The sequence below is a fragment of the Amia ocellicauda genome, chromosome 7 (assembly GCF_036373705.1).
Source record: "Amia ocellicauda isolate fAmiCal2 chromosome 7, fAmiCal2.hap1, whole genome shotgun sequence".
Taxonomy (NCBI): domain Eukaryota; kingdom Metazoa; phylum Chordata; class Actinopteri; order Amiiformes; family Amiidae; genus Amia; species Amia ocellicauda.
The window spans coordinates 40749761-40772693 of NC_089856.1; the positions used below are offsets into that span (position 1 = coordinate 40749761).

General features: G+C 41.4%; 1 protein-coding gene across 2 annotated transcripts; it reads right to left on the reverse strand.

Annotated features, from left to right (window-relative positions):
* Positions 1–105: 105 nt before the first annotated feature.
* Positions 106–22301, reverse strand: LOC136753483 (phosphatidylinositol 4,5-bisphosphate 3-kinase catalytic subunit alpha isoform). 2 transcript variants are annotated; one of them, XM_066709625.1, is made up of 22 exons: positions 21825–22301; positions 20408–20515; positions 14410–14847; positions 11278–11487; positions 10412–10662; positions 9163–9408; positions 8816–8901; positions 8448–8553; positions 7858–8010; positions 7370–7504; positions 6498–6622; positions 6292–6373; positions 5830–5994; positions 5480–5583; positions 4818–4989; positions 4379–4485; positions 3723–3844; positions 3471–3549; positions 3059–3229; positions 2781–2898; positions 2502–2653; positions 106–2068 (listed from the first exon to the last, which is right to left on the reverse strand). In XM_066709625.1, exons 3-22 carry the CDS (start codon positions 14759–14761, stop codon positions 1798–1800), a joined length of 3207 nt encoding a protein of 1068 aa, XP_066565722.1. In that variant the 5' UTR covers positions 14762–14847; positions 20408–20515; positions 21825–22301; the 3' UTR covers positions 106–1797. The 2 variants fall into 2 exon arrangements, with proteins under 2 accessions (XP_066565722.1, XP_066565723.1); XM_066709626.1 differs by lacking the exon at positions 21825–22301 and adding an exon at positions 20704–21329.
* Positions 22302–22933: the final 632 nt, after the last annotated feature.

Here is a 22933-nt window from a genome sequence, read left to right on the forward strand (position 1 = left end):
GTTTGCCATGCAGACATTTGAGGGATTATTTATGCCAACATGGATTGAAAGTCTGCCCATTTTCAGACTTGCTAGCAAGACCAGCACAAATATGTCCATCAAGGACAGGTCCTCCGGGTAGTAAAACACAGGAGTCTCATGACCTTCAAATGCAGTGTTAAGCTCTCAAAAAGACATTGATGGCAGATCAAATCTCTATTGCCATATATTAGTAGTAATTAGACAACCCCAGGGCCTGAAAAATACATCCATCAAAAATCACAGTGTGATTAAGATACAGAGAAGACGGGCCAATGTAAACCAAAAAGAAAGATCTCGAGCGGCCAGATAGGAAAGTTGTACCTGTCACGATAAAGTCGAGACTCCGGTTAACACGCGTGTGCACCGAATGATTCATGAATTTTATTTAATTTCATGCTGCGATTGGGAAAATGAACAACACTAAGCAGGATGAAGATTAGTTGGGTAAATGGCGACCCTTAACGGTTTTCTCTTTAAATCTCCAATTGTTTGACGATCTTTTCCTCTGACACCCTTCCCATCTGGAATTGTCAAGTGCAGAAAGAACTCTCGGGGTCACCAAAGTGAGCCTGTGCCCAAAAAGGGAAGAGAGAGAGAGCTTTAACCAGGACACACGTCATTTTTCTTTTATAAGATTGGGTATTCACCAGATTCACCTTTCTTCTCGGCTACCAACATTCATTCATAGGACTTCTAATCCCGACTGTGTTCCTGGGTGTGACAACCATCAGCCGCTTCCTACAGTAGCTGACCTCTTAACCCACTGAAGCTCCAGTTTCACCCACATTCATCACACCAGACACCATGAGCAACTGAAACGCACGCCCTCTCTCCTCCGGCGTTAGCCCATCCCTTCCAGCCGATGAGCGTTTCTCTGCATCGCCGTCTGACCCTCTGCAGAGAAGGTACGGGGAGCAAAAGGCTGAAATTCTACACGCTGTCCTGGGCGAGTCATTATTGATTCTACATCCAACTCATACGCATCAGTACCTGTTACTCTTTATAGGAGTTGAATACTTAAGAATCATATTTAAAAAACAAATTTAAAAAAATCAAGTACTAAGGCCATTCATATTTGCAAAATTGCAGAAGCTGTGAAGGTGAAGGTGCACGATCACCTAACATCACTAGATGTCACCAGTGTGCCACTTAACTTTTGTATATATAGATATATAAACAGTTCTCTGCTCATATATTATTGTGACCCATATTGATTTCTTGCAGGGAGCAGCACTGGTATGTTTCCTAAACATCCAAACTAAATGGTTGAAACCGAGAATGCATCCTCATGAAGAACAAAAAAGCTTACCCTGTGTTCTGCGAGGGAGATTGAATATGTTCTGCATATTTAAAGGCATAAAAGTAAGAGGAAGACATTTACACCCCCAGAGCTCCAGATAAAAGAAAGAGGTAAGTGAGTGATTTTTTTTTTTCCTTTTTTGATTTAGAAAGACCGTAACATGACACCTTATGCCCAGCTGCTGGAGGAGACTGGAACATACCATTGTATTGTGTAAAAAAAAAAAAAAAAAAAAAGTATAAAAAAAACCCAACAAAACCTTGTTTGTTTGTTTTCACAGCACTGACGAACTCCTGGAACCACAAGTCTGGTGAAGGAGCTTCAGGCTGGCACTGCGAACAGGCTGCAGGACTGCTGGAGGAGACCCCTATCAGTCCACCCGGTCTCTGAGCTGGCAGCAGCCGTAGGTCAGTGTGTCACTCCGCATCGCCCTGTGGTGGTGGGGGGGTGCCAGCGGCGCCCTGGGTCCACGCCGCTCAGTTCAGAGCATGCTGCCGTATCGTGTGGAAGATCCAGTCCATCTTCGTCGTCCAGCCGCCGTGGTGGGCGTCATTCATCTGCTTCATGAAGTAGTCCAGCGCCTCCTGCTCCGTCTTGTCCAGCGCCAGGGTCTTGCGGATGTAAGCGATGTCATCGAAGGACTGCAGCTCCGGCATCCCCGAGCCCAGCATCATGGAGAAGAGGTTGATGAAGAGGTTGGCGTGCTGCCGGATGGCCAGGTATGCCTTGTAGCACATCTCCTGGAACCTACAGAGGAGAGACGCACATAAACATCCGAGAGGGAGGACAGCTTGGTCCCAACGTCAAATGTCAGCTGCGGCTCTTGCTGTGCTTACACACAACCTCACTGCAATTAAGTCAGGGATATTGGTCTTTAAACAATGCATGGGGTTGTCTTAGCCTGGGTCCAAGCTCTTCCCTCAACCACGGTTCATGTTGTCAGGACATCAAATTCCTGAGCTCCCAGTTATCTTTCTAACAAAAGCGGCAGCTGAAGCCTTGGCAGAGGCTCCTATAGTGGAAACCATTCAGATCTAAAGCTAGAGTCCCTCGCAGCTATGAAAGGGACCATTTGTCTTCTTCAGCCACTGTCTAAGTGTTGCAAATACCAGTCATCCGCTACATTTACACACACAAACAACAGCCACACTGAGAAAGAGAAGTGAAAGACAGTAGGTACCTCTCAAACTCCCTGGTTTTAGTGCATTCCTGTGTTCCCTTGCTGATTACAATGAGGAAGTCCTGGGTTAAGACAAAGGGCACACGCTCTCGTTTGTAGCCAAATTTCTTCTTCTTGTGATCCAGGAAGTGACCGAAATCAATATGGAACAGCTGTCAAAGAAACAAGCAAACAAACACCACACACAACATGTATAAAATGTCAGCAAAATGATTCCAGAATAAAATACTTTAGAAGCCCAAGAGAAATGAAGAAACCCAACAAAAGTGCACATGGTACCTGCCCGTCATCCTTCACCATGATGTTGCTGTTATGCCGGTCGCCAATCCCCAGGATGAAGGTGGCCACGCAGTAACCAGCACAGGAGCGAGTGAACAGGTCGATGGCGAGGTCGTACCTACACAGACAATCGCTGTCACTAACCAGAAAATACGTAAATGTGCCTATTCGCATTTGTAGGAAATACTTGTAATGCTACAACAGAGCAGAGTTGGTACAAAGAGCTCTGTGAGGCGTATGATTCGGAGAACGCAGCGAGCCCTGACCGGGAGGCTTACATCTCTCCCTTGTTCTTGTCTTTGAGCCACTGATGTAGCGTGTGGCTGTTGAACTGCAGCGCCCCCTTCAGCCCTCCTTTGCACTGAATCTGCATGATGGTGTGGGAGCTGCGGACCACCTCGATGAGTCCCACACAGTCCCCGATAGACAAACAGCCGTAAGGCAGCATCCTGCAGAGAAAAAACATCAGCAAACGTTAATGGGATCTGCAGAAGGAACAACAACAACGGATTAGCCACCTCAAAGGTAACAGTCAAGAGATCAGTCACACTGAACTTCGAAATGTACAGTTGTGCTTCAAGATTATTATTTTTAAAAACTAATTGGTCTGTGAAAGTCAGGTAAAAAGACAACCACCAAGAGACAGTGAAAAGTTTGTTACACTAAATGGTCTTTGGAGGCTGTGAATACCTGAGGTCAAGACCCTGGTTCTGCCAGATGTTCTCCATGATCCTTATGATCTGAAGAGTCAACATGTCTTGCCGTAAATCTGTAAAACATATTTTAAAAATCTATGAGGGTAAATAAAATCTGTTTTTGAAAAGGCAGTAAACAGATCACCACATTTCTAATTAAAATGATGCTGAAATGGTAACAGTTAAGAAGTTTGACTGATGTGATGGCAGAGCCACACAGAGATGCGCACTTGTTAATAACCCTTACCATCTCCATTCTTGAAAATGATTTCATTGTTTTGGAACAGAAGCTCAGACATGATATCGGGGTTTTCCCAATTTAACCACAGAGGCCTCTTTGCAGATGACATTATTCTGCATTCTTCAAGTCTGAATTTGCAAAAAAGAAAGAAAATAAATTAGATAAAATGCAGACGTGGACAGGCCTTTATTCCTCCCTGAATGGTCAATCATCTTCTCATAGAACTTACGGTGCATTAAATGTAATTTATTGCCAAAAAAACAATCCCTAATGAACAAAACCCTGTATTTAAGATGATTAATTGCACCCTATAGCAGTTTACACTATAATGGCATAGAAATGTAATTAGTTATTACATTAACTAATTAAGCACCAGTCACACTTAAATACATTAGGTGGGAGGGGAATAGACATTTGCTTAAAAATAAATTAACCCCACAATAAGTTTCCTCGTTTTAATTAAAACACCAATCGCTTGACTTCAGTAATGTGTGTGTGCAAAATAATGTTGTAAAATGCATTTCTACAGATTTAACTCGAGAATCTGCAGTGCGGTTTTGTTCCAAAACACATGCATTTGTCAACATGTTTAATAATGAAATAAGCATCACACACGACTGAGCGCTCGGATAATGCAATTACACAGGAATTTGATTGTGTACCTTAAATTGCCCAACTGGTGCGCTGGGTTGAGCGGAGAGGTAAAGTTCTGCAGCGCATCCATGTAGTCCGGACGTCTCATCTGCTCCACCAGAAACTTCATTTGCACCTGATTGACAGGCAAGCTTGGCTTATTGCATGTTCAAATGCAGGGTGTAGGGTGATTGTAAAACAGCACGTGCTCAAACATCTGGAGAGGGGGGCTATTCCCTAAAAGGAGTCTGTGAGTTTCCCCCTCAGGGCACAGACTGCCCCATGTACTCAATAGTATTTAAACCTTAATACGATTAAAACAATTTGCAACAGCCATTTCTTTTTTTTCTTTTCCAAATAGAGCTCTGAAATTCATTGTGCATTGCATAAACTCCTGCTTTTAAGACCAGCAAGGATCCCTCTCTCCGGAAGAGTTTCAATTTCCAGTTTCCCCCCCCAAACGCCTACCTTTTGTGTTTCATCTTTCTTCTCCTGCTTGAGGATGTCGGTGAGGTTGATGAGTTTCTCCATGGCTTCCACTTGCCGGCTCAGGTGCTTCAGGTACATGCCACAGGCTCGGCAGTAGGACTCTAGTAGCAGGCCGAAGCGTTGGCTTACCGTCTTGTTGTGCATTTCAGACCTAATGGATTAACCGCGACATGCGTTATTTGTGCACATTTTCAACTTGAATCAATTCCCATTCCAATCCCAGGAACTCTGGCACTTTCAAAATTCCAATTCCAGTTCCTAAACACAATTGGATTTCCACCCCAACCCTGGCAGTCCGATCCCAGCGCAACAGTGACAGGATTAGTCAATTTTATACATCTGATTAAAACAATGGTGTTAACAGACTCTACTGGTGTCTCCTGCGTCTGCTTGCCCAAATTCGATTTCCAACCAGAGCTGTGGCCTTCACACAATCTCCCCAAGCCCTGAAGATTTGCTACCCCCGCCTGACTGCTGCTCTATTATCTTTCTGTCCCGACTGACACCTGCTGCACATTGACATGCAGCAAACAGTGAAAAAACGTGCGTTTCAGTGGGCAAACGGACAAGCAGAAAAAAAAAGGGACTACATGTTGTAAAAATTCCCTCTTCCTTCCACTGTTTGAAAAAAGTCAACTTACTTTAAGTGCCAAAAGAAGAAATGTCCTATCCTCTGGTTGGTCAAAGCTTTCTTCAGCAAAAATCGCACCAGGGGGTTATCGAGGTACTGTTCGTACTTCAGGACCTGTGGTGGCAGGGCAATACAAGTGTACAGTCCTAATCACGGCATGGCAGACATAAGGAATTTAAGATCAAATCTGAAAATACCAGAGAGAGGGAGAGACAGAATACTGCACAGAGAGAGACGGAAAGACAGAGAAAAAACACAGAAGGAAAGAGATTATAACAGATAGAGAAAACCACCTGGCTTAACGTGAAGGCACATATTTCAGGGAAGCCATGCTGTGGAATACAAAATAAACTGCTGTACCTGTACCAGCTGGATGAGGTACTGAGAGAGCTTGTCGTCGGTCAGATACTTCTCAAGACACCGGACAGCGAAATCTCGAATCATGGGATCGGGGTAGTTACAGTCCAGCAACTCCATGGCTTGCTCTGGCTTTATTGCCGGCCAGTCCTTTAGCAGACAATACATCTACAGAGAGAAAGAGGATGCAATCTAAATATGAATGCTGCTCAAACTCCTGGTTCAACAAATACAGAACCCTGCGAGGCACAAGCATAGCTGTAACACGAGACATTCAGGAAAGACCCAGACACAAATCGATCGGGAGCGAAAGGAAAGCTCGGGCGCTGAAAGAGCTGGGAGGGATGTCTCCGGGTGTATAAAACAGCTGTCCTCCCTGTACCAACATGACATAACAGTCTCTCGTGTGCTTTCAAGCAGCTGTGAGTTGCAGATGGTGTGTCAGACAAGAGTTGGTGCTGCTACCTGTGCCACTTCATCTCTAGAGTTCCACTTCACCGCCAGGAGAATTTTGGGCAGGATCTCAGGTATGGTTACACAATAATGCCTAGGAGAAAGAAAGGAAGAAACAAAAAGACAAATGTATAAACATTATTTATTTAAACAGTATTACATTAACAGACAATAAAAATGTAGATTGTTTTTTAAATTAGTCAAATACTCTGTCCTACCGGTGTCGCCATAGGAAATCCTTCTCCTGTTCAGTGATCTCAGAGAGGGGGTCTCGGTTGCACACCAAGCGGAGCTGCTCGTTGTCGCTCTCGGTCAGGGCATTGTCTCGAGCCAGACGGTTGGTCTGCGAATAGAAAGACACCATCGTGACAGAACTCTTTCTGGTTTCTGGTTTCCATTCCCCTCAACATCTTAATTAACTGAACTGAATGGAATTGTTATTAGGGTAAGAGGTCAAGTCACCAGTTTATACCAGGTATTAATCAGCTACTAATTGAAAGGTACCAAAAGCTCTATTCCGTCATGAAATTAATGGATTCCAGAGGATGAATATTAACTAGAGCGGAAAGAGAAGGAAACAATCTGACAGACAGGCATTAAGCTAGTGAAGTCTATCCACACACACACACACAAACATAATCTGGGGCACTTATTGAAACCCGCTGTTCGGATATATAGTTCCTCTGCACTGAATCCTTAAGGACTCGCAGGATTTGTGGTGGAAGGAAAATATTACTGATCCTTCCATGACGTTTAATCGGTATAAGAAGCAGAGAAAGTTCCAGCAAAGATCTCCAGTCTTATTTAATTAGCGAGCTGCCTTTATGACTCAGTGTCTCACACCGGAGAAAGCCGCCAACCACACCAGCTCTTCCCAGACAGGTTCTCTGCTTCTGGGAAGGAGCACATCTTCACTTCTTCTTAGATAACCACTTCACGAATAACCAGGTTCAGAATTACACATTGAGGAGGTTTTCCCAGGCTGCATCACACCATTATCACCAAAACACACCTGCTCAAGTATTGCAGATTTGCATTTGTGCACAGAAAGAAATGCAGAATTTGTAAAAGATTTGTAAAAGATACTCACCAAGCCAGTGTGGCAGTAATTATAGCCCAGCTCTCTGGATATGGTCCAATTAGCATGGTCCTCAACCGTTGCCATGTCAGGGAACTTCACAGGGCTGCTGAAGTAGTCAAACTCTAGCTCTAAACAAGGGGTTTCCTGAGCAGGGACAAATGAGATACTTACATTATTGTTCCCAGGTTCATTAGTATCATCATTGTGTCTTTCACCGTTGTCTATGGTTATATAGTACTACAATCTTGTGTCACAGAATAAAACTCAACAAAACAAAAAACAGTACAAGATACAGCAAAATAGCAATAGTGCTGTAGTGCCGGACTGCAGTGAGCTTACAAAGTTACCACATAACTAAACATGAACTTAATCAGAAATTAGAAAAGTGAATTAGAAAAGTTTATACATCACCCACTTAAAAATATATCTACCATAAATACAAATACCAAAAACAAGTATCTGATGCTGCATACTTGCATCGTTCATTTTTGTTTTACCTTGTTGGGATTAGACCCAGTGACACCAATAGGATTGAGCAGGTCCTCCAGGCCGTGAGGCACAGGCCACAGGTTGAGAGCCATCTTTCCAGAGACCAGAGTGTGCGTGTAGTCAAACAGGTTCACATTCCCCCATGCCAGTGGACAATGTTCCTAATGGGAGCAGATTCAAGCAAGCGTCACACGTTAAGACAGGGAGCCACCTGAAGACTGATCCGTTTAGATTAGCATCTGCAGGGCAGGCTGATTTTCTCAGATACTGGCACTTCTTCCATTTAGGCCAACTCTTTCCTCATCTTTCTATGCCTAATTACACATTACTCTGCTAAAACTATCCTCCCACTACCTTCCTCTCCAGGTCACACAACCAGCTCTAGTTTTACTAATGATAACAGAGTCTAAAAAGACCTAAACTTAGCTGTGCAGGGAAATTAGTCTACTTTAGGCTTTCTATCCATTTGCAAAACTTTAACTTCCCTTCACAAAGCCTTAAATTAAAACCATCAAATATGTAAAAATCAATGCAATGATAAAGTTTGTTATGTGCACGGTGAAGAAAGTGGATGCTGCAGTTAAATAAGATGCACTACCTCTTTGGCACCCTTCCTCCCCTTCACTGAGCAGATGGACAGGCAGAGACGGGCTGCGCGCGGGATATCAGGAATGTACATGTCGTAGTTCAGCCACTCATTCCACCTGGGAAGAAAGCAGGACAGTTCAGAGCAGGCCAACTGAAACACACAAGCCCGTTTGTGTGTGAGTTTCTGACTAAATTAACGGCAGCAACTGCAAAAGGTTACAGTAACTTATGTTAACACCAAAACTTGACAAATTTAACTTTGGCATTTTAGCATAAGCCAGATGATAAAGTTCACTTCACAATCCCAGTGACCAAATTAAGTCTGAAGAGTCACGCCATCTGAAGGCAATACAGAAATAAGATGAACATTAACTATACCTTGGGTTCGAACACGGCACCCGTTGAGTGTTCACATTGTCACACAGCTGCTCCCCTCCATGATAGATGCCTGTTCGTACATAAATCTGCACGGGAAAAAAGGCACCGTCAGCATCCTGCACTGAATGCAAAGACGAAGTAATCTTAATATTTCTACTTCGACCACATGACATCATTACACTCACGCCCGGATGCTGTGCTTTTGCAGATCTACTACCAGGACCAGACATTATTACAAATCACAAAAGAGAGAAAAAAAAAATCAGAAAAAGCAGAGAACTGCAGAAGCAAAGAGGGAGAGACAGAATACCACAGAGAGCGAGAGAGAGAGAGAGAAGGCGACGCACCTTGTCGATGTCCCGGATGTTGACGTTGACGTAGGTGGCGCAGAGCACGCATATCCTCAGTGTGCCGTTGATGGTCCACAGGGACTTGGCCGAGGCTTCTCCATTCATGTAAGGAGTGGCTGTGGAGATGCGCCGGGCGTAGGACGGCATGGTGAAGCTGTCGATGGGCAGCTGGGTGTACAGGCTCTCCTTCGCCATCAGCATCAGGTTGGGCATCCGGCCCAGCATGATGCAGCTCCGGACATACTGGAAGAGGCCAGCAGACACGAGACAGCTTTTACCAGGGCACCGTAATCACAACCGCAACAACGTCAATGACACACAGACGTTCTGCAAAGCAGCCCCTTGTGAGTGTTCATTGTTGCATCTCCAAGGTAAAAGCTCACAGAGAGGTACAGTATTGTCCAACGCAAGACAAACCATGGAAAACCACCATTTGAAAACTGCCAAGTTACGTGCAAATCTATCATGCTAATCTTTCATAAGGGGAAGTGCAGGTTTCATAAGGAACAGTTGGGCAGGTTTCATTTGTCAGAAAATCTGTGAGCATTCTGAGCAGAACAGACAGAAGGACACTCACACAAAACGGACTGAATTAAACCTCTTAGTAGAAGAATTCACTTAAACACTGGGAATATTTCTTCCGCAATCACCTCCATTTTATTAAAAAAAAAATCATATATAAAAAGCCTATACATGTATATAGTATTTTATGGTTTCATTTCCACTGCTGTTGTTTTTCTCTCCTACTTCCTCACACAAACATCACCCCACCCTGCCCCACCCTTCACACAGCAGTTACCCTACTAGCTGCCAAATCCTGCATAGAGAACTCCTAGTACACATTTCTTTGTTGTGTTGTTGGAACCCACATGACTCTACAGGAGCACAAAAAAAACAGTGTGCCAAAAAGGGTGACATCACCATTTACGACACTACAAAACAACGCAGTGCTGTATTTAACTCACTGTCATTGGTGAAAGGGATTCCTCCGTTCATAAAAAACTAAATTGAACCGAAAACTAATCAAAAATAATATTTTTCATAATGAGACACCTACAGTAGATTAATAACAGACGTCATGTATAGAGCATCTCATTTATACTATAATATTTAAATTATGTTATGAAAGATCATGAGTGGGATGGCAGGAATGTGAGGCACGCCAGCAACTCCATTTACCTGCAGAGCAAAAACAAACCTACTGACCTTTAACAAGAAGTCAGAGTATTTCGAGAGTGTTGTTTACCTTGTATTGACTAAGTGGGTACTTCTCCAGAAGGTACTCATCGCAGCCACACACTTTGAGAATGTACTTGCCCTGGTACTCCTGCACACACATCTTGAGCTGCTCAGGGGACAAAAGCATACTCCTAGTCTTTTTCCTGATAGCCTCTGCTATCACCTGCTCAGGCACACAGTCATGGTTGATCTTTAGAGTGTACTTCTGTTTATCATTGTTGGGAGAGACTATCACCCAGATCACAACAATTATTTGACCTGCAAAAGAGGAGGAAGAAAAACAGGAATCAGTTCACTGTGAAGGATCTGCTTTTTTTTCAAGGTTTGCTATAGACTGTGGAATAATATCTAATAAAACCATCACTTAAAAATAATCACAGAGCATTTACTGGGCTTCAAACAATGTATTTTCTTGTGTAAAAACAAATATATAATGTTTGAATCATTTAATTCAATGTTTGTTAAGTTGGGAGGTTCTCAGGCATACATAGGAGGGAACACAGTCTTCAAGATACTTGTTACTTGTAACGTATACTCTTTTGAGCCATTGCCAAAAACAAAAGTTGAATATCATGCTTTTTAGGTTTCATGTAAACATTCTGAAAATACCAGCAATTACCTACAAGCAAATTACAATATTATCTTGATTCCTACTAGTGGCAGCATATGAAGATTGGCATCAGCGAATGATAAAATCTTAATTTACACACAAAACAATTTATAAACAGCATATTTGGCACATCTGGGTTATGGCTTTAATCTGATTACAGATCCAAAAACAAATGAAGCAGTTTTTGTCAGTCATTTCCATAAACTAAATGGGTGTCTGTGTGTTACAGATTAATATTTATATTCTTCAAGTCATGTTCCTACCTTTGTCGAGTTTATTGTAGATGTGCTTTGGGAGTTCTGGTGACGATTCAACATTAGGAGGGTAAACGTATAGCGCCCGACTGTGAGGGCCGTTAGCATCTCTCAGGTCCACAGCCTCTTTGCAGACGTTCAGGATGTTTCTCCTGAAGTCCTGCACCTCGGGATCCTTCACAAGGTCGAACTCACACACAGGCATCCCAATAGCAAAACCTGCAACGAGAATTAACCAACACCTGCTTCAACAGACAGCTGACATTTGGAGTTTACCATAATGTGAAAACAAATAATAAATATAGCTGCAATCAGCAATTATAAGTGGCCTAGAAAGCTTGGCATATATAGAAATATGTGTCAGTCGTATAACGCACTGTATGGTACACAATAGAGGAGCAAGTGAAAATAGATTATGGAAACAAGGTCTTAGGACATGGGGAAACCTGTTGTCAGTCATTTTAGCTCAACCATATACATAGGTCTGGAGTCAGCCACAATGGCTGCTACCACTAGATTTTCCCCATGGTCCTAAAGACCACAAATTCTTTTAGAAACAAAATGAAACCGAGACTGAAATTTCCTTGTTCATGGCACCCATATTTTACATCTGTAGTAACTTAAAATTAAAAATGTTAAGACAAAACATGACTTAGTTGAAGCATGTAAAGTTTCATTTCCGTCGGACAAAAAGTTTTCAAAAAACGCAACACAGCTGCAAAGAAATTTCTTCATTGCAAGTTGTTTGGTCACATCTAAAAGTAGGTAATTAGGGAAGATTATGCAATAAATTTCACTTAAATAATACTAGTGGTTTTGAAGAAGGTTGAGGGGGGGGGAACTGATGTAACTGATGGGTCCAAAACTCACCCTATCACAGTCTACACCGACCTGTAATACAGCAACCTAATCTCCTGGGCTGCAAGGCACTCTTGCCAATATGCATTATATTTAACTATGCTTCATAATGCTCCCGTACACTTATTAGCACTTATATTGTTTTATTGTGCCCCCCTTTAGCACATACATAGCACTTAACTGTATTATGTGTGCACTGTTACCTCATTGTACTAGGATATGCTTATTGTATCTAGTGTGTGGAAAATCTACCTATTTTCCATACATGTAATTTAATTGGCTTGTGACCGGCAGGTTTTTCGACGTCTCGCCTTTTACAGATGTAATAAATACCCTTACTGGTACCATGTAAGTAGTTTGAGCACAGAGGGCCTTAATATTTCTGAAAGGTAGATGTTTTAACATAAAAAAGTATAATCCCACACTTGGCTAATCAGCATCAATCTCAAACAATGGGCTTTGTGACGGAAAAACATTTGAGATCTCCTTAATAAAACAATGCGTCATTTCTCCCTTAATCGTACCAAATGCAGTATTAATTTATAATGGACTTCTCCAACTCATGCGGCAGTAGACTTTTTAAGTTTAAACAAATGATTAAATATATGGTGGGGAAATGTTGCACTTTAGCCGATGTGTCATTAATTTATATAAAACAACCGTAATCTAATGTCCACAAAAGAAAATTACACCAATTATGTTAAGTAACTCCATCAATTCCATATATATATATATATATATATATATATGTGTTTTAATGAAAGTGTATGAATTATCATCCTGTCATCTTTGGAATTGATAATACAACAGGGAAGCAGCTTTGTTAGGTTGCCTATCTTTATTTCAACTAAGTGTGTGGGGGGGGGCACACTCATTACTGTTAGTTAATATATTGCATAAGGTGTGGTCACTTCTCCTACCAGGGAATATAATGTATTTCAATGAAAGATTGCTTTATGTGGTTATGGTTAACATTAAAGAAAGGCTGGTTATTTCTAGAATAATTTAATATGATTAATATTACATTTATTGTGGGCATGTGGAATATGTATAATTATAGAGCCACTTGTTTTAATGGATGGTTTAGCCAGGGTGAGGAGCTCAAAGTCAGTTTCATGATCTGCTAATTTGCACAAGTTACACCTTTACTTTTGGAAGGATATTTTCCATGTTTGTGTGTGTGTGTGTGTGTGTGTGATATTTTGTTATTAATATATACATTTTGTATTTTTTTTTTATCTGATGTAAGGCTCACCATCTGACTACAGCTACAAAGCAAACCCCCAGAGACTTGTACTTACTTGTGAAGTTTTATCCGTCTGCTGTATTCCAGTGCACAGAAAACTTGCACATATCCAACACCGCGCATACGAAAACATGAATTGGAATGGCAACCATGTTTCATTATTGCAGTAACTCGCCTTGAACAAACTTGATAGAGCACCGTATTAATGTCACGCATGCAAAGTTTCGGCACAGTGGGTCTTACTGTTCTGAAGACGTTTCTGCAAGATTTTTGAATGAACATGGCCAGCAAACTATGCAACTGATCACTTTCTTTAGAACACATCTATGTATTAGCCATAAGGGAAGTGTTTGCACTACATGCCATAAGTATAGCACATGTGGTTATGGAGAATATTATTGTAAAAGTTAGAAAATGCGTATTTAACGCAGTGTGGCGGCAGTGTGACTTATGCCAATCATTCTTTACATAGCAAAACATCCCATAGTTGTTTACGCTTGTTGCAAGTTTCAGGACATGGAGCACAATTGTGGGTTTTAGAAGCTTTGGAAGTTCTGGTGGAAATAAATACAAATCTATCAATAAATAGAAATAATCGGGGAAAAGCTAGGCCACCTAATAACAATAACCATACCATGATTCCCAACCATGTGTATTGAATTGCTGGATCACATGCTGTCTGCACCACTGTGCCACAGTATGAATCTAGTTCAGTACACTGTGCTGCTTGGTTCTAATATGCCTTAATAATAGTCATTCTACAGGCCCTTGTAGAGTGGGAATCCCGTGGTACAAGAGCTTCAGAAAAATAAAAACAACAACATACCAACATGTTACAAATTTGATCAACAGTGGAAATACCACAGGGCAGGAGAAACGGGAAACTCTAGGTGACAAATAAAATAGATCTGAAACTTCCCTATGAGAAGAAAAATGTGACACATGGCCAAACGTGTTTGATGGGAATCAGAGCATCAAAAAAATCTAAATACTCCTCATAAACACCACTCCACAGGTCAGAAAACAGGTGTGCCTACCGATCTCTCGGTTGAGAATCTTCTCGTCCCTGTTGCCCTCAGGTTCGATGACTTTGAGAAAGGGCTGGAAGAGCCGAAGATCGCAGAGGCGCCGGGTCTCGTCGTAGAACTCCTCCCTCTCGGCCTCCTGCGTCACACTGACGAAGATGTACGACGTCTCGTCCTGCAGGAGGTGGTGGAGGGGGTACTTCCGGGCTTCCTTGAAGAGTTCATGTTTGATGGTGATAAGCGTGGCTTCGCGGAGGCACTCCAGGGTCAGGATCATCCCGTTGGGCAGAAGGCAGTCCACCAGGATCCGGGGAGGCATCAAATGGATGCCCCATAGTTCACCGGAAGATGGTCGTGGGGGCATTTCTACAGTAACAAATGAATCAAAGTGTGTATTTTAAATGTTCTTTTCACAATGCAGAGAAGGCTGCATACGCCTGCCTTTTTCACCTACAGAAAGAAGAGAGAAAAAGAAAAGGAAAAGCATGTTAAATATTGTTGTTCATACATTGACACTTATTCACTCTTGAGTTCCTGATTGGGAGGCTAAATGGGTGTGTGGGGGGGGGGGGTGCTAACAGAAGCCAATACTTTTCTGTAAATACACAGACAGGACTCTTGCTTGCTTTTTGTTTTAATTTTCACCTCACTCTAATACACTTCTATATTGGTGTCCCTGAACATGTCATGCCCCCAGTTTAAACATACACTAGAGACACTGATGAAGGAGTATTTCTGTAAGGGGTATAGTCTATTTAATAACCACAGTGACAGAATCTCTCGTGTCTGGCTGGCCACATTGTGAAATTCATGAGGTCAGGAATTTATTTGGTAACAACTTCCTTTTTAAATAGGAACCCCTTACCAAAGTAAAATCACATACTGGGCATCATCTTTTAAATAGAAGGAACAGACTCAGATTTTAATTCATGATGAGAAAACAAATACATGCATAGGACACCAAGTAGTGCTTCAATTTATAGATTAGGTGGTCTGTTCACAACCATCTGTGACTCAATTTAAACACAACAAACACTCCCAATGATGAGGAAGAAAACCATGTAAGCTGTGAGTTTTAAGCATACACTTTGTAGTATATTATAGTACAGTATAGAGCAGTGTTTCTCAAATGCAGCCACCAGTGATTTTATTTGCAGCAAGGACAGCCTTCAAAGCTGCCCGACAATATTGATTTATAAATGCCATAAATCACAGCGAGGGCTAATTCTTTTAGAAGTATTACTGTGCGGTGCAGATTGAACTGAACTATATGGGTGTGGTTTTAATTCAAACCCCAATTGTATTAATTTTGTTTACATCTCACACTACTGGTAAACAGCATTGTACCATTTAACTATCTATTTTTTGGTACTGGTATCCCATAACATTTGTCTATCTGAAATATTACAATTTACAATGTGTGGAAAATGGCGCTGTGTACACCAGTCTTTAAATATACACAACAGACAGAAAACAAAGTGAACCTTCCCCTTTAATGAAACTGGGGTCTGTGTCATACGGCACCTTACGCCATTGGCTGATCGCCTAATATTTCATATTGCCTACTTTTACATAGATGTCAAAAAAGTGTACCAGAAAATAACCCTGAAAATACACAATCATAGATGAGCCACCTGCTGCTAAGAAAAGCAGAACATGGAGAAAGAAAAAACGAACATTTCAGGACCAGAGGGAATTGCAGATTCTTGTGTTTCTGAAGCCATCTTACACCTTTAATAGGTTAAACAGGTTAAATAAATAAGTTTGTAGTAGTATTACAAATAAACCTGTTAATGTTTCTGCCTATACTTATTAATGTATTTTTTTTACATATATGCAGTTATGTTTTTCCATTATTAAATGTACTTTGGTTATGTAAAAGATTTCAATTGTATTTCAGAATACGTTATTACGGTCTGCAAAAATGAAGAGGAAAAAAATAGTGGTAAATAAATTACAATTATTCGAATGTGTATATGTGCATTTGTCTTTCCTCATGTTAAAGTATTGTAGGGGAAAAAAAGTCAAAGGAGCCACCTGCAATTGGTGGTTGCACTCTAAGGCCACAAAGAAAGTTGTAGTGAGAACCCCTGGTATAACATATATAGGTGTCTTTTTCCATCTTATTCCTCAAAAAGGAAAACTAGTATAAAATGTTGTCAATCCCAATCGTCACATGTTGTACCCTAGAGAGAACGTTACGCTCATGATTAAGTGTTTGTGATGGGATTCTGCGGAAAGGTAAAGGGGTTTTATTTTTTTTGTTTTGGTGAATGAGGCAGAGAGTGGTTTAGTGCGTCATTCCTGCGAGAACCGTTTTTACTCGCTTTGTCACAGAGCATTAGCTCACTACCCAGAAAGTGATAGTGAGGAGAAAAACATCTGCAAGTATGTCTCCCTTGTTCAGATGAGCTCATGTGCATTACTGTTAACTCCCTGGAAGATCACACTTACCCAGTCCATGAGTCAGTTGCAATGAGAACTATGCCTCTCTGAAGATCATTTTCTTTTTTTAATGCTGCAGCCAAAACATTCGGGTAACAAATTTCCACAGCGCACTGCTACACAGAAATGTTTTTTTTTTTTTAAACATTCAGGACTATTCATCATTCTAAAACTGACCACAACATTCAGTGTCCCTGCCAGTATGTCTGCTGGCAACGTATCTTCTAGTCTAAACCCAAAGCATACAAGAGCATAAACACTCCCCCTCAACATAACATCACTACATTCAATGCCTAAGTTCTGTGAAAACCTGAAATGCTCAACACAGATATGTCATTTCCACCTTCAACGAGGAATGGTACTAAAAGATCCCACTAAGAATTCAGCCTTTAAGTAGAGCCTTCCACAATGTTTTGTGAATCTTGGAAATTCCTAGTTCGGTGCACGTTAGGGTGTCATAATTGTGCTATTCACTGCAGTCTCGGTATACTTTAAACAACAGGAAATAAGCTGCAGTTGGAAAACATGACAACTAACTGAAAAAAATGTGTTGATGAGAATATTTTCCCCTGTCACATAGCAAAAGATAGGATGTAGTGTAAGCCTTCCTATTCAGGTTAATTATTGCCTGGTCATCTTTCATAAGGAAACAATACTCACAGCATGGCTTATTGTAAAGACAGATTTTTTGCACTGTATAATGTACCAACCCCTTTTCAAGAGCACTCATTACAATCCAGTTTCACTTGCCAAGATAAGTTCACTATGTGACTCATTTCCCCACCTAACTGAACAGTTTATAGCAATGTTTGAGATTCATAAATACATGAATCAGTGAGTGGCCACATGACTGGCATGCTATCAAAAGCCCAAGAATAAACTTGACACTCCCTGAAACACATTTATCAATTGAAAGGTAAGTAGACCCCCTCCTGCTTGCAAGTATTCTTTCTTTTGCATCACAAAAGAGTCTTAACATCCACCATGCCGAATATTTTCTATTATAATGTACAGACGTACAACAGAAACCTTATCTGCCAGAATCTGTCCTGAATTCTACACACAGTGACATATGTTTACACCAAAATAACACCTCCATTTCTATTGTGATGATAAGGCATATTTAGCATATCTATTTTAAATGCTGTCTATTCTCCCAACACACATTATTATCTAGGTCTTTCCAGACACCCTTATCCTGGGAGACTTACAGTTTACACAATAAGCATTTTAAGCATTACAATAGTACAGTAATAAAAATCAATACAAAGCAATTTAAGCATTACAAAGGAAATGACAAACTACAAACCCAAGGGAGACATTTTCCTGGTTTGGTTAAAAAAAAACACAAAACCCTAACAGATGCAAACACTTATTATTCTGTTGCTCAGAACCAACCCTTTGCAAAGATCCTCTGTATGAATTCTGCACAAATACATACCAGTGAAATGGCCATACTTCAATTTGAATAATTAATTAAACATACCTTGTGTTCAAAGTAAAACAAAATGTGAGGTTGCAATGGAGGCTTTAATATAATTTTCTGAAACAGCAAAATATTTGGTCCACATTTTCAGAATCTGGCTAGTGTGTTAAACAGCCAATGAATGTTACATTGTCTGAGGTCAGTGCCATTCAATTGTGGGGATACAGATTAAAATAAAAGAGTTGAATTCCCATTTTATTTTATTTGCAACAGTAAACATTTTGAAAAGGTCATCCCACCAAACAAATCATTGTAGAAGATGTCAGGAAAGTCTCAGTACTGACAGTGATCCCACTTCCCACAACCACTCTCTAATGGAGAGTTTCTCCAGTTGGTGTTTAATCCCCGATTAATACAGATACAGCATACCAGACTTATTCCAGTTGAATAACAGTAGGTATGTTTTTGTTTGAGTTACAAGAATGAAGCTCTCACCAAGTTAAATGTCAGTGTGTGATACAGAAGGCTGATTAGGATGTATTCATCGGTTATGTAGATAAACATGGAAAGCTGTCCCAGACTATGACTTCTGCGCACATCTATTTGCAGACCGGCTTACACAATGCCACAGGGAAAACGAGTAGGGCAAATATGGTCATGACATGGATGAAGCTGCAATCCGATTGTTCAACTCATTTTTCGGTAGTGGATGGAAACAAGACCTAAAACAAACCAGCACTGGAGCAGGAGGCTAACTGCAAATATCACCATGGAAACTCTCAGCAAACTCAGATCTTTCCCAAAAAAACAGATCAAATGCTTCGAACGCATCCCAGGCAGCATTGGGAAGCATCTACACAATCCGAACCGTGTGACTGAGAAAGACAAAAAATGCTATTTAACAATATAATGCATTTAACAAAACTTGATCAGAGAGAAACAGTTCCACTTCCTAGCTATTTTGTTTTTTTCCTCTTATCTTCCTCTGCCTGCTATTCCAAAGACACATACTGTTTAGATAACCACCCACGTGCTGCATTTTATTTTCTTGGGGCCCTATGAAAGCTGAGACAAATGCAGGCAACTGTTATATCAGTTAAACTGAATCTTTGCTGCAGGGCTGGTGCACAAGCTGTTTGTTAATTGTTTGAGAAGGTCAATTAATAGCAGGTCAATTCAATTATATAATCAAGGAGCTGCTGGCACTTTAGACCTGAGCAGGGCTAGATTGAAATGGCCAGTGTTTGACTAGATCAGCCATTGGGTTGTGTGTGTGTTTTTTTTTGTTTTTTTTTAGGAAATATTGTTAACATAAAACCAAAAGTGTTTTGTTTTTTTATGGTGGAAAATAAAGTACATAAAAAATATACAAAATAAACTGTCCACTTATGACAAGGGAGGGAACTCCCCAGGCTTCTCGAGTCTTTGACCTGGCTGTATGAGCAGGATGTCTGGGGGCAGGAAGAGGCTTCCCTTTTCTCAGGATGTGGAAAGGAACTACATTAGTGCAGCATGGAGAAGTCTCTCTAGCAACAACAGGAGGGATAAAAATAGATGCCGAGGATTCAGTCCCACCAACATATTTAACCCAGGGAAACCAAATTAAAGAGACAAGAGAAAAGCCTTCATGTGCATCTGAAGAATAGTAGCCAATTGGAAGTTTCTGACTGAGGAAAAACTCCTACTGTTAAACCAATTGTTTCCATTTTGGAAGCTTTCATAAAAAATAATAAACCAGCTAACCCCTTACATGTTGGGAAGAGGAAGGGACTTCCATTCTACATTAAACTATCTTTTGTCTTAAGGAATCGCCTCTTCATAAAGAATAATTGCATATTTTTAACAGCAGACATGTGAAACACTCCCTGATAGAGCAGAAGCCCAGCCAAGTAACACAAATAAGCTGCATCACTTGCGAGTTTTACCTACTGCTTCAGGAGTCATCTTGTGTGTGAAACTTCAATCTTCCCATCATGTATTAGTCTTTAAACATCCAACATACGGTAACATGCTACAGACTCACTCTTACCCAGAGGCACATGCACTTCTATTGCTAGAAACAAAATGCACCAAAAATACCATTTCTCATTTGCAGCATTGGCACAAATCATATACATGAGTTGAATTGAATTGCCTTACCTTTTGATTGGTCGTTATTACGGTTAAAGGAACTATTTCAATCCCTCCATTCGGATCGCCAGCATTGTCGCCTGTGTCCCCAGCAGCATGTCATTACAGTGCCATTATCTGTCAGAAGAATAAATAATAATAATGTAGTTAATTAAACTAGGAATACTACACAGTCCTGCAAAACTTAACGTCCACGGCTTTAAAGATGGCATTTCTCTAGGCTAAGCCGTCAACCACTAGCAGTATCACTAGGCCATTTGTAGATCTTTATAAAGTTACAAACAATATTCGCAACAGTCACTCACCTTACACCAATCATGTGCAATGATGTGTTAGTCAACGAAGATAAAAAAATGCCCGCTTTTCATACAGTATTTCCCTGATCACTTGAACAGACACGGTAAGAGTGCAGTGCAGGGCTGCGCAGCTGCTGCGCAGACACAATGTGACGGCAAACCCACGCACTCGTGGCTGCGCTGCTGCTCCGCAAACACAACAGGAAACGGTGGGATTTGGCTTCAATGTCAAAATGCAGACAAACACACCTATGCTGAACTTTCAATCGCAATACTTTTGCAATACAAACACAACAGACCCATCGATAACACAGCCCGGCTTCGCGTCCCACGACAGTGCCCTGCTAAGAGGCATATCCCAAAATGGCAAAACCCATCTGTGTGCCCTGCTCTCTCAGGTGGTGTCCTGTGTCCTGCCGTACCGGTGAATGAGCAAGAGCAGGACAGATCACAATCCGTCCATGTGTCGGTTTAGGAGGCAGATCTGCGCGGATGATCCTCTTATCGCGACTCTTTTTTAACTTGTTATGGTTGCATGATCGTCACGGACTAAGTTATTCCCGATTGTAATTGAGTATCGGTCCTTCCCCTCGATAAACAATCGCCTACAAACTGTCAGGCAGGCGTGAGCAATGATAATGATAATAATAATAATAATAATAATAATATAAATACCAGGCATATTTTCAAACATGTTTTAAAAACACGTTCACGGAGATATACATATAAATCCCGGGATTTACGTCAATACTTAGGACAGACAACATTTCGGCGTTATGTGGCTCCAGTATCTCGATATCTTTCTGCCAGTGAGTTGGATATTTTCACTTATCTTGTTTTTCTTGCACGATTTCAATGCAGCACTAACACACAGCAAAGAAACATGACTCGCCGTCGTCCTGTAGAGCCATAGCAAGTTATTCCACTTCACGATGACATTTTCTTTTCCTGCTGCCAACTCTCTGACTCGGGTCTCCATTTCCACGCTTCCACCGACACTTCTGTGATTCCCACACCTGAACCATATCGTTTTTAAGACCCGGTAAACAAGTCATTTCGGTATTTTCAGACCCCCCCGCCGCCGTTTCTCTCCCTGAAAGACGCCCCCTCGCCTCTGTCCGGGTGCTTACCCTCGCCTCCTCTTCCCAGCGGGTGCTCCCGGCGCGGCCCCTGCCTGGGTCTGTCCCGGCTACTCCAGGCCGAGGCTCAGGCCTGCCCCCGGCCCGACAGGCGCAGCTGCTCCATAGCAACCGCAGCTTTCCGGCTCCTTGTTTTTCTGGTAGGGAAATCAAGCGGTGAAAAAAGAAAAGGAAGAACAGGGGGGGGAAGAAGATAGAAAGCGCGCCCCCCTTTTTTATCTCCCCATTGGAAATATTTACGCCAGCAAATGAAAGAATGAGATAAAGGCGCTGTCTTTATATGTGGACTAGCTACTGTCAACGCATTAACCCGCACTTAATCACAAATACCGCAAACGAAAATATGCGCCGCACGCAGGGAGATCCTTTTTTCCGTAATTTCCACCCCTAAAAACGCAGTTTCCCGCGAGGTTTTGAAGGGGATGCCGAGAAACGCCAGAAACCCCCTGTGTAGCATCAGTCAGCCCCGTGTGCAGCCCACCCCCGACACACTCACTGCAGCCCCTCCACGCCACATCAGAGTCCCTGGTCATGACTGAACAGACTCTGTTATGTAAATGAATGTGCATTGAGGGGTAGCATGCTGTATAAGGCACTGTAATGTGATGTGTATGCATTATGGTATAAGACATTAGCTGGAGCTCAAGTTTAACACTTACAGATATGAGGGGCATACATAACAATCAAAGCACTATTAGTTCAGGTATAGGTATACACTGATCTATATTAGTGTAAAGACTTGAAAAGAGGATGCCAAATATTGTGTTCATACTCTCAGTTAGTTGTGTCTAAAATGTACTGTACATCATGTACATCACATAACTTATATACATATATTTTAAAATAAAGGCATTTGCAATCATTATACACTGTAGTACACCGTCATTGGTGCACTCTTGTCATTTTTATGATCAGTTGTAGTTGTAAATATACTTAGGACTATACTAATGTAGATACTAGAAAAATGAACATACCTTGTATTATACTACAGTAACTTACTTTTACACAGGCTACTAATGCTGATGCATACTACTTCTGATCTAAATTACATTATTTCTACTTCAATTACAAACTATCACTGATATTATCTTGCAATCATA

What these genes read in the sequence shown, in the direction of transcription:
- LOC136753483 (XM_066709625.1), bottom strand. Translation starts at nt 14,761, where the DNA reads ATGCCCCCACGACCATCTTCCGGTGAACTATGGGGCATCCATTTGATG. An exon ending in CTACAATAAACTCGACAAAG is followed by an intron (nt 10,663 to 11,277) that starts GTAGGAACATGA and finishes CCTCTTTTGCAG; the next exon opens with GTCAAATAATTGTTGTGATC. An exon ending in ACATCCGGGACATCGACAAG is followed by an intron (nt 8,902 to 9,162) that starts GTGCGTCGCCTT and finishes TTTCCCGTGCAG; the next exon opens with ATTTATGTACGAACAGGCAT.